The sequence below is a fragment of the Meriones unguiculatus genome, chromosome 5, assembly GCF_030254825.1.
Source record: "Meriones unguiculatus strain TT.TT164.6M chromosome 5, Bangor_MerUng_6.1, whole genome shotgun sequence".
Taxonomy (NCBI): domain Eukaryota; kingdom Metazoa; phylum Chordata; class Mammalia; order Rodentia; family Muridae; genus Meriones; species Meriones unguiculatus.
In genome coordinates, this window is record NC_083353.1 from 14,357,738 (window position 1) to 14,377,786 (window position 20,049).

A 20,049-nucleotide genomic window follows, 5' to 3' on the forward strand; every position below is an offset into this window, starting at 1 on the left:
AAAAAAAGAAAGAAAGAAAGAAAAAGAAAAAGAAAGAAGGAAGGGAAGAAAGAAAGAAAGGAAGGAAGGAAGGAAGGAAGGAAGGAAGGAAGAAAGAAAGAAAGAAAGAAAGAAAGAAAGAAAGAAAGAAAGAAAGAAAGAATTGGCCAGGATCGGCTGGCAGGATACCTCAGTACAAGTCTCATGACCTGAATTCTGGAATCACAGCAGAAGGACAGGATCAACTTCTAAAAGTTGTTCTCTGGCATTTACACATACACACCACACACATACATGTAATAAAAAGTTTAAATTAAAAAAATTGCCAGGTATGGGCTCATACTTTTAATCCCAGCACTCAGGAGCTAGAGCCAGGTAGATATCTATAAGTTTCAGGCCATTTTTATATTGAGTTTTAGGCAAGCAGTAGCTACATAGTGAAACCCTGTCTCATAAATGGCTGAATGAATGAATGAACAAACAAATAAAATAACTCTCCTTTTTGCTAACAGACTCCAAAGTCCTTCAACGGCTGGCACAAACACCTGTTCTTTTCTATCAAAAGAGCTTCTAGTATCACTGTGGGTGAAAGCGTGTGTGCGTGTGCGTGCGTGTGTGCGTGTGCGTTGGCCCCAAGGCAGCATGGCCTGGCTTTGGGAGTCCCGGGTACTTCCTAACCTCTTCATCCACAACTCAAGTTATGGGCACATTGTGTGCCCATGTGAGGGTTTTAGATGTAAGCTAAGAACACACAAAATGAACTCACTTTCTCCCATCTTTCTCTCCCCCTTCCCCGTGCCCTGTGCTGGTGACTGAACCCAGGACCTTGTGCACTCAGGCTACACTCCCAACCCTTGTTACTTCTTTTTGACTAAAGTCAACACTCTTGCTATAGAGGGTCTATCCTTGGATGTCACAGAAGCCACTTGTGTCTTTAACACAGGATTTTATTTGACAACCAAGACATTTTCATAAAAAGGGCAAAGAGAAAAAATATACAAGCCACGAGAGACGAGAAGTGAAGCTTAAGGAATTTCCTGCTAGGAGATTCCTTAGTCTTACTTCTAGCAGAAGTCTGTCTACTGACCCAGCAGGTTCCCACCCCACAGTGAGGCGTGAGACCGCGCTGGCTGTGGAGAGCCTGGGGGCCGCTTGCAGGAAGTCTCACTCGAGAGCTGGCTTCTCCTTGTGAGGATGAGCAGTCTTTAGCGGCTCTCTCCCGCGAGAGCAGCTAAAGAGGCTCTACCAACCTGCCCTACCAAACAACTTACAAAGACCGCCATCCAAGGTCCAGTCCAGGAAGGGTACAACCCGCCCCCACACACACCTGGGGTGCCCCGGTGGGAATTCTTGGTTGCTCAGCACACTCCGTGAGTGACCCTGGATTCTGGGGCCTTCTCCGTGAGACTCCAGGTGAACAGTCAAGTGGTTCCCACGCCTGCCGGCCACAGACAGAATTTGCAAGTGTTCAAAGCAGGCAGCCTGAGCAAGGCGGAGGAATCTCCATCATGGAATGGGTCCTCTGTCGGTAGTCCAGATCTTGTTTTTTTTTTTTCCAGATCTTGTTTTTTACGGAGGGCTGCCACTGTCCTTTTGTAGCAAGTTCTTGGTGTTATGGGTGCTAATCATTTGTGAAACCTGGGAAGCAACAGCAAGTTGTAAGACTCTTATTTTCAGGCCCAGTGACACTGCGTTTCTTTAGCAGAAGCAAATGGCAGACGGAGGAGGAAGCAGGGTGCCTGTGGCTGAGAGCTCTGTTAGAATGGTGTTTAGTCTGTTTCTATCATTTAAAAAGGCAAAAGGCAAAAATAAAATAAAATAAACCCAAAAAATGAAAACAACAACAAAGAAAACCAAACTAACAAAATAACACACATACACAGAAAACATATCTCAAAACTGATCTAGCAATGGGGGCTATGGTGCATGCCTATAGTCCCAGCAACTGGGGAGGCAGAGGCAGGCAGATCTCTGAGTTCAAGCCTCGTCTGGTCTACAAATCAAGTCCAGGACAGAGAGTGCTACACGGAGACACCTTGTCTCAAATAACCAAAACCAATGCAAACAACAACAATAAATGTTCTAGCTTTGAGGCCAGTGGGTAGGAAGCTTGTTCTGATGATGTGGGTTCAATAACCAGTACCAGCTGTTCTGACCTGCCACAGAGTGTGCGTATTGGCAAAATAATTTTTTTAAAAAGCCCCAAACTTCAGCTTTGATTGCTGTTGCTTCTTGAAGCCCTTTCTAAGATGATTTGATTACAAGGGCATGCAGGAGGACAGAGGTGATGGGCCACTGGTGCTCTGTGATGGTAGAAGCTTGGGAACACCTGCCTCAAACTGTGGCTTGAGGTTGCTAACGGCTGAGCTGTGAGGGCCGGGACTGCTGTGTCCGTACCTGGACCATAAGAGCAAAACCAGAAGGAGTTTTTAAAAGTTTCAAATCCACAAACCAGCTGGGCGTGACAGAGAATCAAGAGTTTAAGATGAGCTCAAGGCCACCCTGTCTCAAAACACACACACACACAAATCCGAAAGTAAATAAATCTAAAAACATTTTCTTTGAAATACTTTCTTTTTGGTGTTTTGAAATAGAGTCTTTTTGCTTATCCCTGGATCTCCGCTATGTGGAACAGGCTGGCCTCAAACTCACAGGAGACCTGCCTGTCCCCCAAGGGCCAAGACTGAAGGAATACGCTGCCAAGCCTGGCTAAATTACAGGTTTTTGTTTGTTTGTTTCCCTTTTTGAGGCAAACTGGCTGTGACCTTGAACTTCTGATACTTTTTCCTTACCTCTCCACCTTGCCAATCAGCACATCTTATAAGTAAATGTGAAAACAGACCATAAGTCCTGGTGTGCAGGTGCACAATTTTTTTATCCCAGGACTCAAGAGGATCTCTGTGAGTTGGAGTCCAACCTGTTCTACAAAGTGAGTCCAGGACAGCCAAGGCTACACAGAGAAAACCTGTCTCAAAGCCCTTACCGCCCCCCCAAATATCAGAGGACATGTTGGGGTGTGCCCGGGTTAGGCTGGCTCTCTACAAAAGTCCACAAAGAATAGGGTTCCCCCCACCCCCACAGAACTCAATGGAGTCTAGTCTTCTGTGCTCTCAATTTACGGTTATCGTCTGTTAGGTGAGGATGGTCTCTAATTCCTGCCCACAAAGCGGAGCTTGCTCACCATTCAAACTATAATCGTCATTTGCCCATAAAACATAGCAGGCAGGGCAGGCGGGATGGCTCAGTGGGCAAAGATGCTTGCAGTCAATTCAGATCTAGACCTGTCTCTCCTTGAGCACAAGGCTTTATTGCCCTCTTCCATCTGGAGGCATGGCCTTTACTTTCTTCAAATGTGTGTGTGTGTGTGTGTGTGTGTGTGTGTGTGTGTTCTGAGATCAACTTGATATATATGGCAGCCAGCTGAGAAACATCCTCCATGCTGAAGAAAAAAAATAAATCAAATCCAAGGTCTGGGGTGTGGCTCTGTCGGCAGAGCTCTTCTCTCAAGCCCGGAGTTTGATCTCAGCACTCACCTACCAGGCATGGAGGTGCACGCATGTAGTGCCAGCACTCAGGAGCCGGAGGTAGGAGGATCAGGAGTTAAAGGTCAGCCTTGGCAAATAACAAGCTTGAGACCAATGTGGACATAGGAGACCCAGTCTCCCAACAGCAGCAGCAAATCAAATCCAAGAACCTTGTCTGAGCCTGGGATGGGATCTTCGGCCTGAAGTCAGGAGTAACCACAGCCTCTGCCTTGTGTGAGCCTCTGGCTCTTGCTAAGGGCTGAAAGATACAGAGGGCTGACCTTTTCCCAACGCATTTTTAAAACTTATGTAGCTGGTTAGTTATTTCTGAGATAGGGTCCGTAGCACAGGTTGGCTTTGTACTCACTAAGTAGCTGAGGATGGCTTTCAACTATTTGTTTTTAAAGACAGGCTCTCTCTAGCCCTGGCTGTCCTGGAACTCACTATATAGCCCAGGCTGGCCTCAAACTCACAGAGATCACCTGCATCTGCCTCCCAAGTGTTGAAATTAAAGGCATGCACCACCACACCCACTAACTTTGAATTCACGTGCTAGTTCTGGGATCACGGAGTAAACCACTACACTTGGTTTACGCCGAGCTGGGGAATCGCTCCTCAAGTCACCCGTGCCCTCAGGCCCGTCCAGGACTTACTGTTTCATGAAGCGGATTCGGGCTTTCCTCCGAAGGCCTGGAAGAGCAGAGAGAGGCAGGTCAGGGCTGGTTGGTAGATCACAAGCATCAAGACTCAGAGCCAGAGAGGAAGACAGCGCGGTCAGCCAGCACCCACGACTTCATCTGGGGGTGCGAGGGTGGTTCCCAAATTCTTCACATTTCACATTTTGTTGTTTGCTTATATGTTTATGATATTTTAAATCATTCATTCCACGTTTTCATCAGCCTTCACGCATGCTACTAGGTCCTTCTACTACTCTGTCCCTCTCACATGTGTAGAAACATTGTCGGATAGCTTGCCGGAAAGCCGTGTGGCTAGTGCCAGGGTCTTAATGCAGTTCCTCTACTCCAGTTTTTTACCTTAAATAAGCTTTCCTGGGGACTGGGGGCCTAACATGGGGATGGAACCCAAGGTCTTGGGTTCAAATCTCAATAGAGCAAAATAAAGGTCATTGCCTTTTGCAGCAGAGGGCACTGGAACTTAAGAGGAAAACTAAAGCAGCTCACGCGTGCTCCTTCCAGGCTGCAGGGGAGAACGGGAAGTGGACTGTGCTTACTTCTAGAGAGTTTCTAGTTGCTTTTGAAACAGGGTCTTAGGTGGCCCAGGCTAGCCTCAAACCTCAAATCCACTACGTTGCCAAGGCTGGCCTTCAGCTCATGATCCTTCTACCTTTACCTCCCAAGTACTGGGCTTACAGGCCTGTGCACCAGGATCCGAGTACTGGGGTTCTTAGAATTGTGTGTGAGGGTAACAGTATACCAAGATATTCATGCCCTCAGCTGCAGTTCCCTGGGGAGGGAGCCCACAGCTCTCAGAAGCCGTGACCTGAAAAAGTTAAAAGCCCCTGATCTGGTCTGTGTCCCAGATGCCGTGGGAGGAAAAGTGATGTGCTCAAGGTGGCAGAGGTAAACACCAGGGCTGCTCGGGCCTCTCTCTGTTCTCCTGTCCATTTTGTGAGGCCAGTGTCTGCAGAGCCCGGGGACAGAGGAGCTAGGGACAGCAGGCACATGAGTGAGTCTCTATGAAGTGTCACTGAGGGGGCGGGCCGGCTTCTAGGAACAGCATTTAAAGGCCACTGGTGAGCTATTTTGGGTACTGGGCTTTCATCTCTACTGCCCTGAGCTCCCATGTACCCAGCACGTGGGTTCTGAGGATGTTACAGATAGCAGGTGCTGGTAAGCAGGCAATGTTCTACAGAGGGTGAAGCCCCTGAGGCCCACTGAGGCCAAGATCAAAGTCATCCGAGGAGGGAGCTGCCTCAGCGGACCTAGGGTTTGTCTGGCTACAGACCCAGGAGGAGTCTCACATTGGCCTCCTTGGTCGGTGAGGGGGGTGTCTCATTGGTAGAGAACATCCAACATGCCCTGGGTTCAAGTCCCGACACTCCCCCCAAGTCCTTCAAAAACAGAAAGAGCCACTTGCAGACCCATAGCATTTGTTGGGGCAAATTTACCACCTTCTCTGCTGCCCTAGTGAACAAAGTATGCCTATGTATACCTCAGGGAGCAAAATGTGGGCCCTTCAACATCCTGTAGCATGGACTTACAGAGAAAGTGGACGGCCACACTCAGGGACACCAGCAGGACCAGGATGCCTGCCAGCAGCAGGCTGAGGGGAACGAGGCTGCACATCAGGCCTGAAAGAGACGCACAACACTTACAGTCAACACTGATTCAGACACGGCAAGGAACTGGCTCACTTCTAGGCTGGCTTCTTGTTTGGTTTTGACACAGGGCCTCACTATGCGGCCTTCATTTTGTAGCCCTGGCTGGCCCAGGACTCACTTAGACCTGTGTGAGTCATCTCCCAGAAGGCAGCACCTCTGGTTGCATTTTTCAGAATTCTTCCTTATTGTTCATTTTAAAAATCACTTTAAATATTACTGAGGTAATTTCATATTATGTCATGTTACATATATGTTTTTGAAATGTTAGCTGGAGAGATGGCTCAGCAGTTAAGAGCACTGGCTGCTCTTCCGGAGGACCTGAGTTCAATTCCCAGCACCCACATGGTGGCTCACGACCATCTGCAATGGAACCTGGATTCCTTCTGGCGGTGCGCATGAAGACAGCACACTCACCTACATAAAATAAAGTGTTAGTAAAACTCAGGGGCCATTTATGTTCAAAGAAAGTAGACACATCTCATGCCTAGTAATGAGATTTTACTATTCATTAAAAAAAACACCTTTATTTGAATTTCACACACACACAAAAAAGCTATATTTTCATTGTATTTTACACAGGGTTAGAACACTCACAGACCATCACTAGTAATTTGGCAGTCTTCCCCTTTGCATCTAACACACAGCAAACCCAGAGGTTCTCCTGTCTCTGCCCCACCCCCAAAGCTGGGGTGCAGGTGTGTGTTGCCCAGCTTTTCGTGTGGGTGCTCATGATTTGTTCAGGGCCTCGTGCTTTCCTAGCGAGCACTCTAACCTGAAAGCCATCTCCCTAACCTCTCTCTTTGCTTTTTGATTTTAAAGATAAGGTTTCCTGTGTCCCAGGCTGGTCTCTGATTCACTGTGGCCGAGGATGATCTTGAACTTATGATTCTCCTGTCTCCATCTCTCAAGTGCTGGGATTGCACTTGTGGGCCACTATGACCGTTTATGCAGGGCTAGGGATTGAACCCAGAGCCTTGTGCATGCTAGGCAAGCACTGTACCAACTGGGCTACATCCTGGCCCCTTAGCTTTTTCCTTTTTCGTACAGTGGGCTGTACTGTGTCCATTTTTCTCTGATATGCATCCCTCTCTATATATAAATGGTCTCTCCTCATTTCTTACTTTCTTGCTCCTTCCTTTCCTCCCTCTCACTCTTCTATTTTGCCCCTCTCTCCCTCCCTTCTCCCCACTTATATATGTGCATACATATATATGTATGTAGACATATATGTATGCATGTATGTGTATATTTCTTAATTTACTTATAGACAAGGTCTCATTCTGTAGATTACCCTGGCCTAGAACTTACTATGTGTCCCAGGCTAGCCTCAGACTTACACTGACCCTCCTTGCCTCATCGTCTTGAATGCTGAGATTATATGCAAGAACCTTCGTGCTTAGCTTATTTATTTATTTGTTTGTTTGTTTGTTTGTTTGTTTTTGACAATGTCAGAGATTAGAAAAGACTTAGAATGAAAAGGCCCAGAAGGTGCCTGGCTGGCTGGTCTGTGTGAATCATCTACAGATGTTCAAACAAGGAACTCATTGGCATGTGACACTCTCATCTATGTGCGTAGCTTGTGATTTCATGCCCCTTCACTGGCTATTTGTAAGAGAAGAAATCAAGGCTGTCCCCATATCTAGTGCAAAACAAAATTTGTATTTGTGTGTGGTGGGGCATCCAGGAAATGTTGAGACTCATCGTGAGTAAGGTTTTTAAAGGTGTTGGGATTTTACACTTCATTCCAACATCCTTAGAAATCCCACCACATCCACTGTTTCTTTTCTGAACTCTTACAGCTTCTTATAGAACTGTGCTTCACAGAACATGATTCATCTCATTATGTTATGCAGACTATTCTCAAACTTACAAGAATAGTAAGTTTCTGGAAAACTAGGCCTTCAGGGGCTGTATTTTGTGGGGTTTGTTTTTATTTTGTTGCTTGCTTGTTGTTCTTTCTAGTAAAGTTTTCAGGGCATAATATATTATAAAATAAAGTCACTCTATCTTCCCCTTCATATTCAGTAAGACTTTACCTTTCTGTTCATGAGTTTAGGTTTTCTTTTTCGGTTAGCGTCTTGATTTGTTTAAGACAGGGTCTCATTTAGCCCAGACTGGCCTCAAACAAGCAGTGTAGCTGAGGGTGACCTTGAACTCCCGATCCCTTGCCTCATCCCCAACCCCAGGTGCTGGGGTTACAGCTGTAAGGCACCAAGCCTGGCTGGGTTCTGATTTTCTCTCCACAGTGACCTCAGGAGGCAGTCCCTCCCCACCTCCTGGACCCTACAGGGAACACCTCCGCTGGGGCTTTTGTGTGCCACCATGAAGCCAGGCTGTACCCTGCAGCCTGGGCTGCTCTTGTGGTTTCTGCTCTGGGCAGTGGCAGATGTGGAACTTTCTGTTTGTCACCAGTAACTCTGGGGGGTTGAAGTCAGTATTTTTCCAGAAATACCTTTGAGCTAATGGCTTCAGAGGAAGTTCGCGTGTGCCCTCCCCGGCCGAGATGCCTGGCTGTTAGCTCGCTAGCTTGCCTGACTCCCACCCTTTGTGTTAGGCCCTCTGCTAGACATAAAGGCTGGAGAAGAGGGACGGCTGCTCCTCTGGACTAGAAGGTTTTGTTCAGTGACAGCTTGATTGGGATATGATTTGCAAACCAGAAACCCCACCTGCTTAAAGTATATAATTTTGAGCAGGGTGTACAATCCATGAGCCTAAAGTAGAAGGATTTTGAATTTGAAGTCAGCCTGGGGGGTTAAGCAGTTAGTTCCAGCCATCCTGTATCTACATGGGAAAGCCAGGCCTCCGTAAAAACTTAAAAGCACACTGTAAGGATTTCTAGGGTCCTCCTAGAGGCATTGAGCCATCACACCATCTGACTTTGGGACATTTTGAGAATCCCAGAAAACACAAAAGTCTGTACCAGTTAAGGCATTCTCATCACGCCCTCGTGCCCTCCCGTTGGGCAGCTGCTCATCCATTTCCATTTCCGAGACCCTCAGAGTGAGTCATGGGCGTTCACGTCTGTGGAGCCACACAACACATGGTCTTCGTTTTTATCAAGACAGGCTCACAGTGTAGCTCTGGCTAGCCGGTAACTTTCTTAGTAGACCAGGCTGGCCTTGAACTCACAGAGGTCTGCCCACCTCTGCCTCTGAGTGCTGGGCTTAGAGGGGTGGGCTACCCTACCTGGCTAAAACATGATTTTTGTTTGTTTTCATGTTTGTTTTTGTAACTGACCTTTCACTGTGAACTTTTCATGATTTATCCAAACTTAAGCATGTATCAGTATTTTATTTTGTTTTTTTATGGGGGGTGGCTTTTGAGAAAGGGTCTTATATAGCCCAGGCTAGTTTCAAATTTGACGTATAGTTGAGGCTATATTTGAACTCCTGATCCTCTTGTTTCTACCTCCTTGTGTTCTGGGATTACAAATGTGTGCCACCACATCTGGGCTCTCTCTCTCTCTCTCTCTCTCTCTCTCTCTCTCTCTCTCTCTTTCTCTCTCTCTCAAATCAGGGCTTCTCTACATATCTCAGGCTGACCTTGAACTTGTGATCTTCCCTCAGCTTCCAGAGTGTTAGGATTATAGGCATGGACTGCCATACCCAGCCAGTACTCAATTCTTTTTTAAAACTTACATTTATTGAGTGAGTGAGTATATGGTGTGGGCGCTTTAGTGCCACAGAACACATGTAGAGGTTAGAGGACAGCTCGCAGGAGTCTGTTTTCTCCTTCCACCATGTGGGTCTCAGCGACTGAACACAATCAGGCGGCAAGCGCTCCCAACGGAGCCGGTACTTGCCTCTTTATGTGCCCTGTATTACCTGCGCTCTGTCTTGACAGCCTAAGCATCGGCTGAGAAACATTGTTTCCACTTTTCTGGCTATGATAAATTGTTCTGCTGTGGTCACCTGTGTGTGGGGGTTGGTAGATATATTTTCTTTAAGTCTTATTCTGCGACGATTTGTGAGTGTGGCCTCATTAGACTGCTGTTATACTCAGTGTCCTTTTTTTTTTTTTTTGGCACCATTTTGGAGCTAGAGAAATAGGCTACAGAGCCAAGATATGGTAAGTGTTTGTAGAAGGAAGAAAGGATGGAAGGAAGGAAGGAAAGCAAGAGAAAGAAGGGGAGGGGCAAAGGGGAAGTGGAAAGTTGTCCTTTCTGTATGGGAGCAACTTACCCTTCTGGGTCTTCGGGCTGGGGAACGGGCACTGTTTCTTCCTGAGGCTAGTCTTCTTGGTGGTCTGGGGAGTCGTAGAAAGGACATCAACTACAGAGAGAAGCAAGATCCATATCTTAGCCGGGGAAGCGGCAGGACACACAGGCAGACTGTGTGCCTTCCTTCCAGGCACTGATCTCCGCGCCGTTGTTCTGTGTCACAGGACTTCGGGTCACAGAGCTCAAGAGTTCATAGCTAATTTCTCAGCGCTCAGATCAATGTGGGTGGAGATTAGCCAGGTGTCCTGGAGAGCGGCTGTGGGGCCACCAGATGTGAGCAGAGCCTGGTGCCTATGATTAACGACTGTGCAGCCTGGACTAGGTCCATCTGCTGCAGATGGACTTAAAGGGAGCTTAGGGAGAGGCAAGTAAGTTCTCCAGGCCCTTCTCCTTTCCTTGAGTGGCCCCTCCTCTCCTCAGTTTTGATCCAGCGTCTCACAGTGAGGGGTGGGAGAGGGGTGGGAGAGGACAGTGGGACTGATGCACTGAGCACGTTCTGAGGCGTGCAGAATGGGACCATCTACCCTTCAACTTTGTTAGCCAAAAAACCAGATCTCCTGCATACTACTTTCAGCAAAGCAGTAAGGGAAGGGCTAGGAAAGACCGTCTCCTGTGCCTGACAGAACATCAGCCACATTATTAGGCCACTGCAAGTCTTTGACCATGGCACCGAGGAGCTGTTTGCTGTAAAGTGACAGCCAATAGCAATGACAAGGTCAAAGAGTCTGGCCCTGCTGAGTATTAAGTCCTTTAAATGCTCAGAGCCCCTAAACTAAATCCATTTGCCTCATCTTATAGCACAGAAGCAGGCGTCTCTCAGATACTCAGGGGAGAGCCTTGGGGAGCAAGCTGCAGCCTCCAGTGCCTTGGCTGGGAACAGCAGCCTGCTCTGATGGGAGCGATGGGGACAAGAGGAGGTTGTTTTAATTTCATCTTCTCTGAGTCAGGTCCCTCCATCATCTTTGCGTTCGACCTCTCCCTGTCTATTTTGGAGAGAGTTGGGTCCTTGGAACTCATAGTGTGCCCGAAGGCCTGAACAAGGCCTGTTTTCCCTAACAATATGTATACTGCTCTAGCTTCTTTTCCAAAACACTGGGACCCTTCAGCCAGGCAGGTAGGCTCAGGCTCAGGTGGCCTGTCACTGGGGAGATTTTATCCAGGGACAAACTTTGGGAAGACACTGCTGTTCCTGGGCTGTTCCTGCAGGACTTGGGAATGTGGAAGCCAGGATAGGTAGAGATGGAAAAATTACCATTTACCTTTCTCAGACCCTGAAGCACTGGGAAGGCATGGGGCTCATAGAAACAAACCCAAAAACTAACAAAAACCAACACAACTCCCAAGCCCCACAGAAGCCCATGGTCTCATCTGCCCTCATGTCTGAGCAGACACTAGAGAAGCCATGGAGACCTCGCTCTGTCTTTGTTGTCACTGTTTTGTTTTTTTGTAACCCCAGCACTACCCCATTTGTCTCTGCACCTCTTTAGGCCGAGTGGCCTAACTTTTGGGGGTACCCTGGGTACACTTGTGACTTTTAGCCTACAGGTGAGTGGGAAGCAAGAGTGAGAGGCCAGTACTCTGTTGAGCTGGAGAAAGCTACAGCCAACCACTGGCCTGAGAGACTCTATGGTGACCCCTTCCACCCCAAGAGATGAATCCTCACTGTCCACTGGGGCTGATCTAAACACAGATAGGCTGTATGCATAAAATACATACCAAATGCCATGCACGAAAACAGGTCACCTGTTGGCATGCTAATACTATTTTGATAAATTTGGTTCATTAAAATGCACTATTTTGTCCTACACAGATGCCTCTTTGAAAATGGAAAATTATGCCTGTGGTTTGAAATGTACTTCTGCATTTAACTCATGAAACGGAGGCTTCTGAGAAGTAGAGGTGGGCCAGCAGATATGGAAAATGAGGTCTTGGTGGGGAAAGGCATGTGACGGATTGAAAGCCCGGTTAGGCCTGGGGTCCAGTTTCTTTACCCATTGAAGCCCCAAGTGTGGATTTGATCCGTAGAACCCCACAAAGAATGCTCAGAACAACCTCTTCTTTGCTACCTCGGAAATGCTGAGTGTGTGCCCAAGGCAGTGAGAGTCTATATGTACACTCAGCATTCCTGAGACTGCTGTCTTGTCTCCATCAGAATCATAATCATATGTATACTGACTGACCTATCTGTTTTCATCTCATCTGACTCCCATCTTCTGGGTGGATGGCAGCTTTAAGGGACAATGCAACCTGAAAGGGTGCTTGGCCTGGGTAACTCAATATATATTTTCTATTAGACTTAGCAGTGGTGGGTTGGTTATGGCTGCAGTGTGAGATAGCTCCAGTACCTGGTGTGAATGTGTGTGTGTGTGTGTGTGTGTGCGTGCACTCTATCAGAGCCCTGAGAGCATTTCTTACCTACTCTCAGCTCTGTTGCTCTCCCAAAGATTATCCTGGGGGTCCCAATCATCATGCAGACGTAGAAGCCACTGTCCTCCGGCTTCACATCGGTGAGGTTGAGAATGTACCGGGTTAAATCTGAAAATACCATTATATTCTCCTTCTTCGGCTCTTCTCCGTACATAGTGATTCTTTTGGAAGGATTCCAGGAGGCCAGGAACTCATAGTGCTTGTCCTTGGTGGGGCTCTGGCGGTCTCTCAGCCAGTAGATGATGTTGTTCTTATTATTTAACGTCTTAGACTCACAGGACATTGTTGCTGTTTGGTTGGTTAGAACTGTCATGGACTGAGGGGTCTGAATGAGGGCAGAGCTGCTCCAGAGAGCTACAAGAAACCAGAAGAAATAAACCAGGCTGTTGCTATCACATATGAGCTCAGCACTATGGGCAGAAGCACAGGAACGTCAAGTTTCATTACATAGTGAGTTCAAGGCCAGCCTGAGCTACATGAGAACTTACAAGAAAGAGAGAGGGGGGGATGGGAGGAGGAGGGGTTTGTGAGGTAGCTCAGCAGGTAAAGGTGTTTGTCACCAAGCCTGGCCTCCTGAGTTCAACCCCTAGAACCTAAAAGAGCAGAAAGCATCAGCACACTTTTCTGGTGCACAATGGCAGAGCCTTAGAATCACAGTGAGTTTGTAACTTTTGGACACAGAACATGCAAACACTGACTGCAAGGCAGGCGTTCGCTGAGCTGGCCTTTACCGTGGCTGGTGCTTGGCGACGCACGGAAGTGTTATCTTAGCCAGTAAGCTAACTTGTTTGGAATCTCACTGGATTCAAATCCAAAGAGCCAAAGTTGAGAGCCAATGCTGGTTACCCACCTCACCTAGCTGTGAGTCTGCATAGATAAGCCCTGAGGAGCTCTACACAGCCGAAAGAGACCTAAAGCAAGCTGGGAGAGGAGCCTGGAGTCCCTGACACAGTACAAGGCTGGTTTGGACAATCAGATTTCCGGACTGAGTAAAGGGAGCTGACCCTGGGAGGCCATTACTCCCCCGCCCCACAAGGGCTTGATCACCACTTTTTCACTGCGAAGGGCATTTATTGCAGAAGCAAGGCTGGCAGCTCAGACTGTGTAAGAGGGGAAGTGTGGCCAGGCAGAAGGAGTTGCAGACATGGCTCTGCACAGAACTTTTGCCCTGTAGGAGCTGTGGGAGCCCAGAAGTCACCAAGCTATGGTATCCTGTGAAAGAAGGGCAGCTTGGCTTGGAGCTGTTGTCCTGCTTGCTGCTGAAGGTTCGAAAGAAGAGAAAGGCAGGAAGGCATGATGGTGCACACTTAGGATCCTAATGCTTGAGAAGTTGAGGCAGGAGGATTGCTTTGAGTTTGAGACCACCCTGGGCTACGTAGTGAATTTCAGGGGGAAAAAGAGAAGTGAAGCCATATGTGAACAGGGAAGCACTCAAACAGGTAATCATGGGCAGACAGAGGAGGAACCCATGTGACACGCTCACACAGGTAAATTCTGCTGGCAAGTGTAACGGTCTCAGGGGGATGTTCTGGGCACCAAGTGAAGGTGTGTGTGGAGGATCAGACTAAGTTTCTTTGACATCCATCCAAGACCATGTGGGTTCCAACAAACCCAGCTGACCCAGAAAGCCCTTTTTTTGTGGCTTAGAGCAGAGGGCCACACTGAATACCATAACCAAGATATGACACAGAGGACAGGTCTGGCTGGGCAGAGGCCAGAGGATATGTGAGCCCAGGAGAACCAGCTGTTTGGGTTAATGGTGCAGATCCCTGCCTGTAACTGTGGCTCGGGCCTTCTGGCCTCCTCACAGCCTTTCCCTAGGACTGCTGTGACGAACTAAGCCTGAACCCACCCGCAGATACTCTGAGCTCCCACTTGCATGGAGAGAATGAATATTCCCCTGTGGCTCAGGCGCTGCTACATCCCCCTTCCCCCGGGGATCAGGCTATCACTGCTGTGCCTTGGAGCTGTTTTTATGTTTTGGGTCACTGGCCCCTTTGGGAATGTTAATATGAAGTGATAATGTCAGTATGAATTGCGTCAGGCACAGTTCGATTGTTATCTGATTTAATCCTCAGTAAACCCTACAGGGACTTATTTTACACGGGAGCAAACAGAGTCCAAGGGAAAGGCCACACAGTCTGTGTGAAGCGGACTCACACTCAAACCCAGCTCATAGGACTTGGGTGAATGAACATGGAGCCATCGAACTGGGGAACCTGCGCACAAAGCGGGCCACATTTCCAACGATGGCAGGAGCCTTTCCAACAAGGACATGCACATGGGCTTCGAGTCACACAGAGTCTCCTGATCTGCTTGGCAGCCCAGGATTCCATTCTCAGAGGGACCTGGTAGTTCCAGAATGATTAGCAGTAGCTTTAGTGACTTGAAATAGCCTGGCCTCGTTTCCGTTTGTGATGCAGCTGAGCCAGCCTGGTCAGAGGCAGGTGCTGGTTTGGGGCTTTCTTTAAGTGGTGCCAGACCAGTGGGAATATGAGGGGTTTTTCTTTAAAAAAACAAGCTCGCTGGGTCTAGTCACAATGACAGTCTCTAGGCCATACCTCTGTGCCAGCTCCAATGTCTCATCTGCAGTGCTGCTTCTTGAGGGGGCCACACTGCACGGGACCCTAACTCCAGAGGACACTGGAGAGCAAGGCGCTTAGAGTGTCCTGCCGAAGCTGTCCCCGAGCCCAGCTACAGCAGTGTTTGTCCAGTGTACCAGAAGCTCTTCCCGGAAGTGATAAGAGTCTGTGTGTAGACCCTAGCCTGACCCAGACTGCACCTTTGGGAAGTTCACGGGGCACTCCTCTGTGGCACCCTGAACAACTACCTTTCCCCTTGGGTTCTGGGTTTCTCTCTCCCCTTCTCTTTTTTCATCCTTTCTACCCTCCTCTCCTAGTTCAGGCTGAGGGACAGAGGTGGCTTCTGCCCTAGGCCTCTCAGACCTCACTGGGTAATGAGCTTCCCATGCTCAGCCTCCCCCGTCCCCACAGGCCAGCTCATGTCTGTTCCTGCTGTTGCGGAGACTGCCAGTCCTTGCTCTATCGCAGACCTGTGGTAGCCCCACTCTGGGTCTTACCTGACAGCTTCACACTGAAGACCAGCCAGAGCCATGGCTGCATCTTGGTGCTCTTGGGGACACCGGCTCCCCTCTGGGCTCTGTCAACTGAAAGGCAGGTAAGGAGCCAGCACCAGCCTGAATGTGAGAAGTGGGGTGCTGATGGAGTAAGAGGGTGGGGCCACCAGGGCAGGGGCGGAGTCATGGTTTGTGCCTGTGTGTGTGTGTGTGTGTGTGTGTGTACCCCACAGCCTTCGTCCTCATCCTCTACAGCATCAAAGGCTTTGGCTTTTCAAAGGGCCCACCAGGACTCTGTTTTCTGGCCAGGAAGTGATAGCTCTCAGTTATGCCAAGCAGCTGTGTGATGCCGCTTATCCTGGGGAAGGCTCAGGAGAGAACACTGACACCCTGTGCCCACTGGGATAACTGAGTCCTGAGTCACAGAGGTCCGCATGCGCCAGGCCTCACAGCTTTCTGAAGCTGGGCCTTAACTCAGATACTTCTTCGCTTCTTTCTGGGCAGCGGGAAGAGGGGTTCATCTTGGTTTGAGGACACAGGCCACTGTGGTAGGGAAGACATGGGTGGCTGGAGACTGTGGCTTTACATCTGGGTGGTTCAGCAAAGAGAGCAGCTGTGGAGAAGCTCCTCAGGCAGGAGTTCAGCTGGAGCAACCAGACCCCTGGGGGGAGGAAGGAAAGTCAATAACACAGAGAGAAAGAGGCAGAGGGGCAAACTAGAGTGCTGCTGAGGGGCTGGACCTTGCCTGGAAGTGAGGCCAGGTCAAACTTGGATCTAGAGCCTGAGGAGTGGGGTTGGGAGGGTGAGTGTCTGCATGTCTCCCTCTCCCACCCCATCTTACAGTGCTGCACGCTCCAATTTTGAGATCAAAGCCCCAGCAGGAGCTCGTGAACATCAGGGAGACCTGGTTTGGCCTATGGAGGTTGGCAGAGGTGAGTTGGAGGAGGGCTGTGCAGGGAAACTGCCCGTGGTGATCTGTCTGCTGGGCAGAGGGAGGCCAGGGAAGGGCTAGAGGAGATAGAGAAGGACACAGTGTCAGCGAGCACCAGCCAGGCGGGACCTGGAGCCGTGGGCTGTGAGAGCTGGGGTGTCAGAAAAGAAGATGGGTATCATTGGTGGCTACAGCTGGCAGCGGGGTGAGAGAAGGAAGCGGTCTTGTTCTGAGCTCAGCTCTCCAATAGCGTCCACCATATTGTCCTCTTGTCATTGTTCCCAGGAGAACCTGCAAAGGCCCAGAGGTGCACAGGGTAGAAAGTCCTAGGGAAACCACAGTAGTGCTCAAAATGAAGGTGAAGCACACTTACCACAAAGGGAAGCATGTGAGAGGACACAGTCCGTTGGCAAATGAACGGGTGTTCGCTCCCCATCTGCCGCTTGTGCCAGACCTGGCAAGCGCTCCTCTTCATCTTTGTGCTGCACTGACCTCACAGGTGAAACTGCTCAACTGATGGCCTTAGTAAAGCGCCTTTTTGGTTTTTCGAGAAAGGGGTTCAGGCCCAGAGATGACTTTAAACTCCCGATCCCCCTGCTTCTACCTCCCCAGGACTTCTTAACCTTTTTATACTTGTGATCCTTTCTGCCTCTCAGAATCTTCTATGTCCCCTGGTATAAGTCTATGAAACAGATATGCAGAGCAACCACTTACTCATAACCAATCACAAACAAATCTGTTTTGTTCTGCTTTTTTAAAAAGTTTATATTTCTGTGTGTTTGTGGGCCAGAAGACCGCATCAAATCTGTTGCAGCTGGAGTTACAGGATGTACGAGCTGTCTGACACAGCAGTTGGGAGCCTAACTCGGGTTCTTTAGAGGAGCAGCAGGCACTCTGAGCCACTGAACTGTCTCTCCAGGTCCCAAGAAAGTTACTTCAAAGAAATTCTTTGCCATACATATAATGTTATCATTAATTAATGATGAAAATAAATTGCATACTAAAGGAATAGATATACTTGCTTATTTTTACATGAAGAATTAAATCTGACCTAAATATTTGATATTGCAGGAGCAATATACAGAGCAACAGAGTTGAATAACATTTTGATTTTATAATTGTTAATTCAGAGAAAGCTGCTTTACATAAAGATAGCACAGAATGGCAGATGTGTGTTTAGGGACACCAGAAATTATTAGCCCAATTTCAGGCCAAAATCCACTGAATGATTTAAAACATTTTTAAATGTATTTATTTCATTTTATGTGTATGAGTGTTTGGCCTGCACGTGTGCATGTGTTTCATGTACAGGCCTGGTTCCTGCAACAGTTAAAAGAAACTGTTGGGTCCCCTGGTACTGGAGTTACAGAAGGCTGGGAGCTGCTGTGTGGGTGCTGGGAACTGGCCCTGCGTCCTCTGTAAGAAGAGCAAGTGCTCTTAACTACTGAGTCATCTCATCATGGTTTTTTGTTTGTTTTGTTTTAAATAAAACCCAAGTCAGCAACTCAAAAATTAATTATAAAAATCAGACATCTTAGCCAGGCGGAGGTGCATATGGCATTAATTCCAGCACTTGGGAGGCAGATGCAGACAGATATTTGAGTTTGAGGCCAGCCTGCTCTGCAGAGTGAGTTCCAGGACAGCCAGGGCTACACACAGAAACCCTGTCTCAAACCACCCCCCCAACCCTGCAAAAAAAAAAAGAAAGAAAACTTAAAAAAATTAAGCATTTTAACATGGTACAATATAAAATATACTAACCCAATATTTGCCTGATAAGAGGTAATACTTGGAAAATACTAAAAGTTCTCGTTTTTGTAACTAAACCAGGGTGTTTCTGTAAGAGCAGAGAGTTTAGTACCTCCAATACAAACATACAATTCACAACACGAATTGTCTCAAATCAGACTTCAGTTGCTCATGTTTTGTGGCGTGACAGTGCAGGGCCAAGAACCTGCCCTCTGTATTCAGAACCAAGACTGCAGGGCCCCGTGGTAAAAATGAAGTAAGCACTGGGGTCATCAGACACCTGACTTTTTTGGTCAGCGCACATTCGGAAACCTTTCATCACAGCCAGATTTTGTACAAGACCCATATTCAGTTACACGATCGCGTCTGGGGTGGTAATCCACACTTTAAACTGGAAGTGCCCAAGTGCCGGGTGTATGCCGCCACACCCAACACAAGCACGTGTCTGAGTTCTCATTTTTTTAATCCTCTTGGGTTTATACCCGGGGTGAAGCTAGGTCTTTTGGTCAATCTGTTTGGGAACTGTCTGTTTTCCACAGCAGTGGCTTCAAGTGCACCAACAATGGAGAAGAGCTCCAATGTTGCCACCCCCTGCCAGGCCTGGTACTTGTGGGGTTTGCTTTTGTATCCAGCGTAGTGTCTGTGAAGGGCTATCTCAGTGTAGTTTTTGTGAAGGGGCTTTGGTTTGCATACTAACTAAAGATGTCAAGCCTCTTCTTATTGTTTATTGGCCATTTGTATGTCTTTGTATGCCTGTTTAAAATACTTGATTTGGAAAACACATTCTACCTCTTTCAGAGGAACGTCTGTGCTGTTCACGTGGCTTTCTTGGTCCTACTCACTGCTTCTCACAATAGAATAGAATTGCCTCAAGTCCGTTTGGTCAGCATGTCACTGTCAAGTGCCTCATCTCGGTCAGTGTGACCATCCATGTATACTCAGTGTCTTTCCACTTTCATGGACACTCAGCTGTGCTGGTTAGCTCAAACTGTCAACTGGACATAGCTTAGACCCAACTCAGAAGAGCTTCAGGTGAGGAATTAGCTAGATCAGGTTGTGGGCATGTCTGTGGGGGATTAGCTGTTAATTGATGGAGGAAGGCTCAGGCCACTGTGGCTCAGCCCAGCACAGATCCCTAGGCTGAGCCCTGAAATGTGTAAAACTAGAGAAAGGCACCAAGAGATCAAGCAAGCAAAGATGCATTTGTTCTTTTTGCTCTTGACTGTGGATGTTATATAACGAGCTGCTTTGAGTTTCTGCCTCAACTTCCCCCTAGTGATGGATGTGGAACTTTAAACTGATATAAACCCTTTTCTCCCTCAGGTTGCTTTTGATCAAGGTGTTTTGTCACAGTAACATAAGTGAAACTACAACACCAGGAAGCAAATTCTCAGTGAGGGATTAAAAGCAACTGTTCTCTCAGGGGTGTTACTCAAAACCACAGAGAGGGAATACCTTAGTGCGAATTTCCCTTGGTTGGAAACTCTCCACCTTGTGATAAATTAACCTTGAAATATTGGTGAAAAGCCACTGAGTCATTGGTGTCGTTCAAACGCAGTGTGCCAGGCTAGGAAGTATGTGCTCCACTTGCTCTGCCTGGGACCCCGATCTTTCCGTTTTCTGAATTCCCGTATTCAGCTCCAGGAATCTCTGTGCAAAGTAAAGCCAATAGATGACTTCACAGCTCGTGGTGGGGAGAGCCCTAGAGACCAAGACCTAAATCATACAGACTCCCCCAAACTGCAAGGATATAAAAACAAAACAAAACAAAAAACAAGAGGGAGGAACCTTGCTGCAACCTGA

General features: G+C 48.0%; 1 protein-coding gene and 1 long non-coding RNA gene across 3 annotated transcripts; one reads left to right on the top strand and one right to left on the bottom strand.

Moving 5' to 3' along the window:
- Positions 1-923: 923 nt before the first annotated feature.
- Cd8b (CD8 subunit beta) lies at positions 924-17,095 on the bottom strand. Of its 2 annotated transcripts, none has more exons than XM_060383557.1 (6): positions 16,871-17,095; positions 12,479-12,844; positions 10,026-10,115; positions 5,725-5,814; positions 4,157-4,193; positions 924-1,617 (listed from the first exon to the last, which is right to left on the bottom strand). In XM_060383557.1, exons 2-6 carry the CDS (start codon positions 12,801-12,803, stop codon positions 1,605-1,607), a joined length of 555 nt encoding a protein of 184 aa, XP_060239540.1. In that variant the 5' UTR covers positions 12,804-12,844; positions 16,871-17,095; the 3' UTR covers positions 924-1,604. The 2 variants fall into 2 exon arrangements, with proteins under 2 accessions (XP_060239540.1, XP_021514640.1); XM_021658965.2 differs by lacking the exon at positions 16,871-17,095 and adding an exon at positions 15,570-15,726.
- LOC132654191 (uncharacterized) lies at positions 16,142-17,232 on the top strand. Its single transcript, XR_009591829.1, has 2 exons — positions 16,142-16,498; positions 16,783-17,232. It is a non-coding gene; the product is annotated as an uncharacterized LOC132654191 (long non-coding RNA).
- Positions 17,233-20,049: the final 2,817 nt, after the last annotated feature.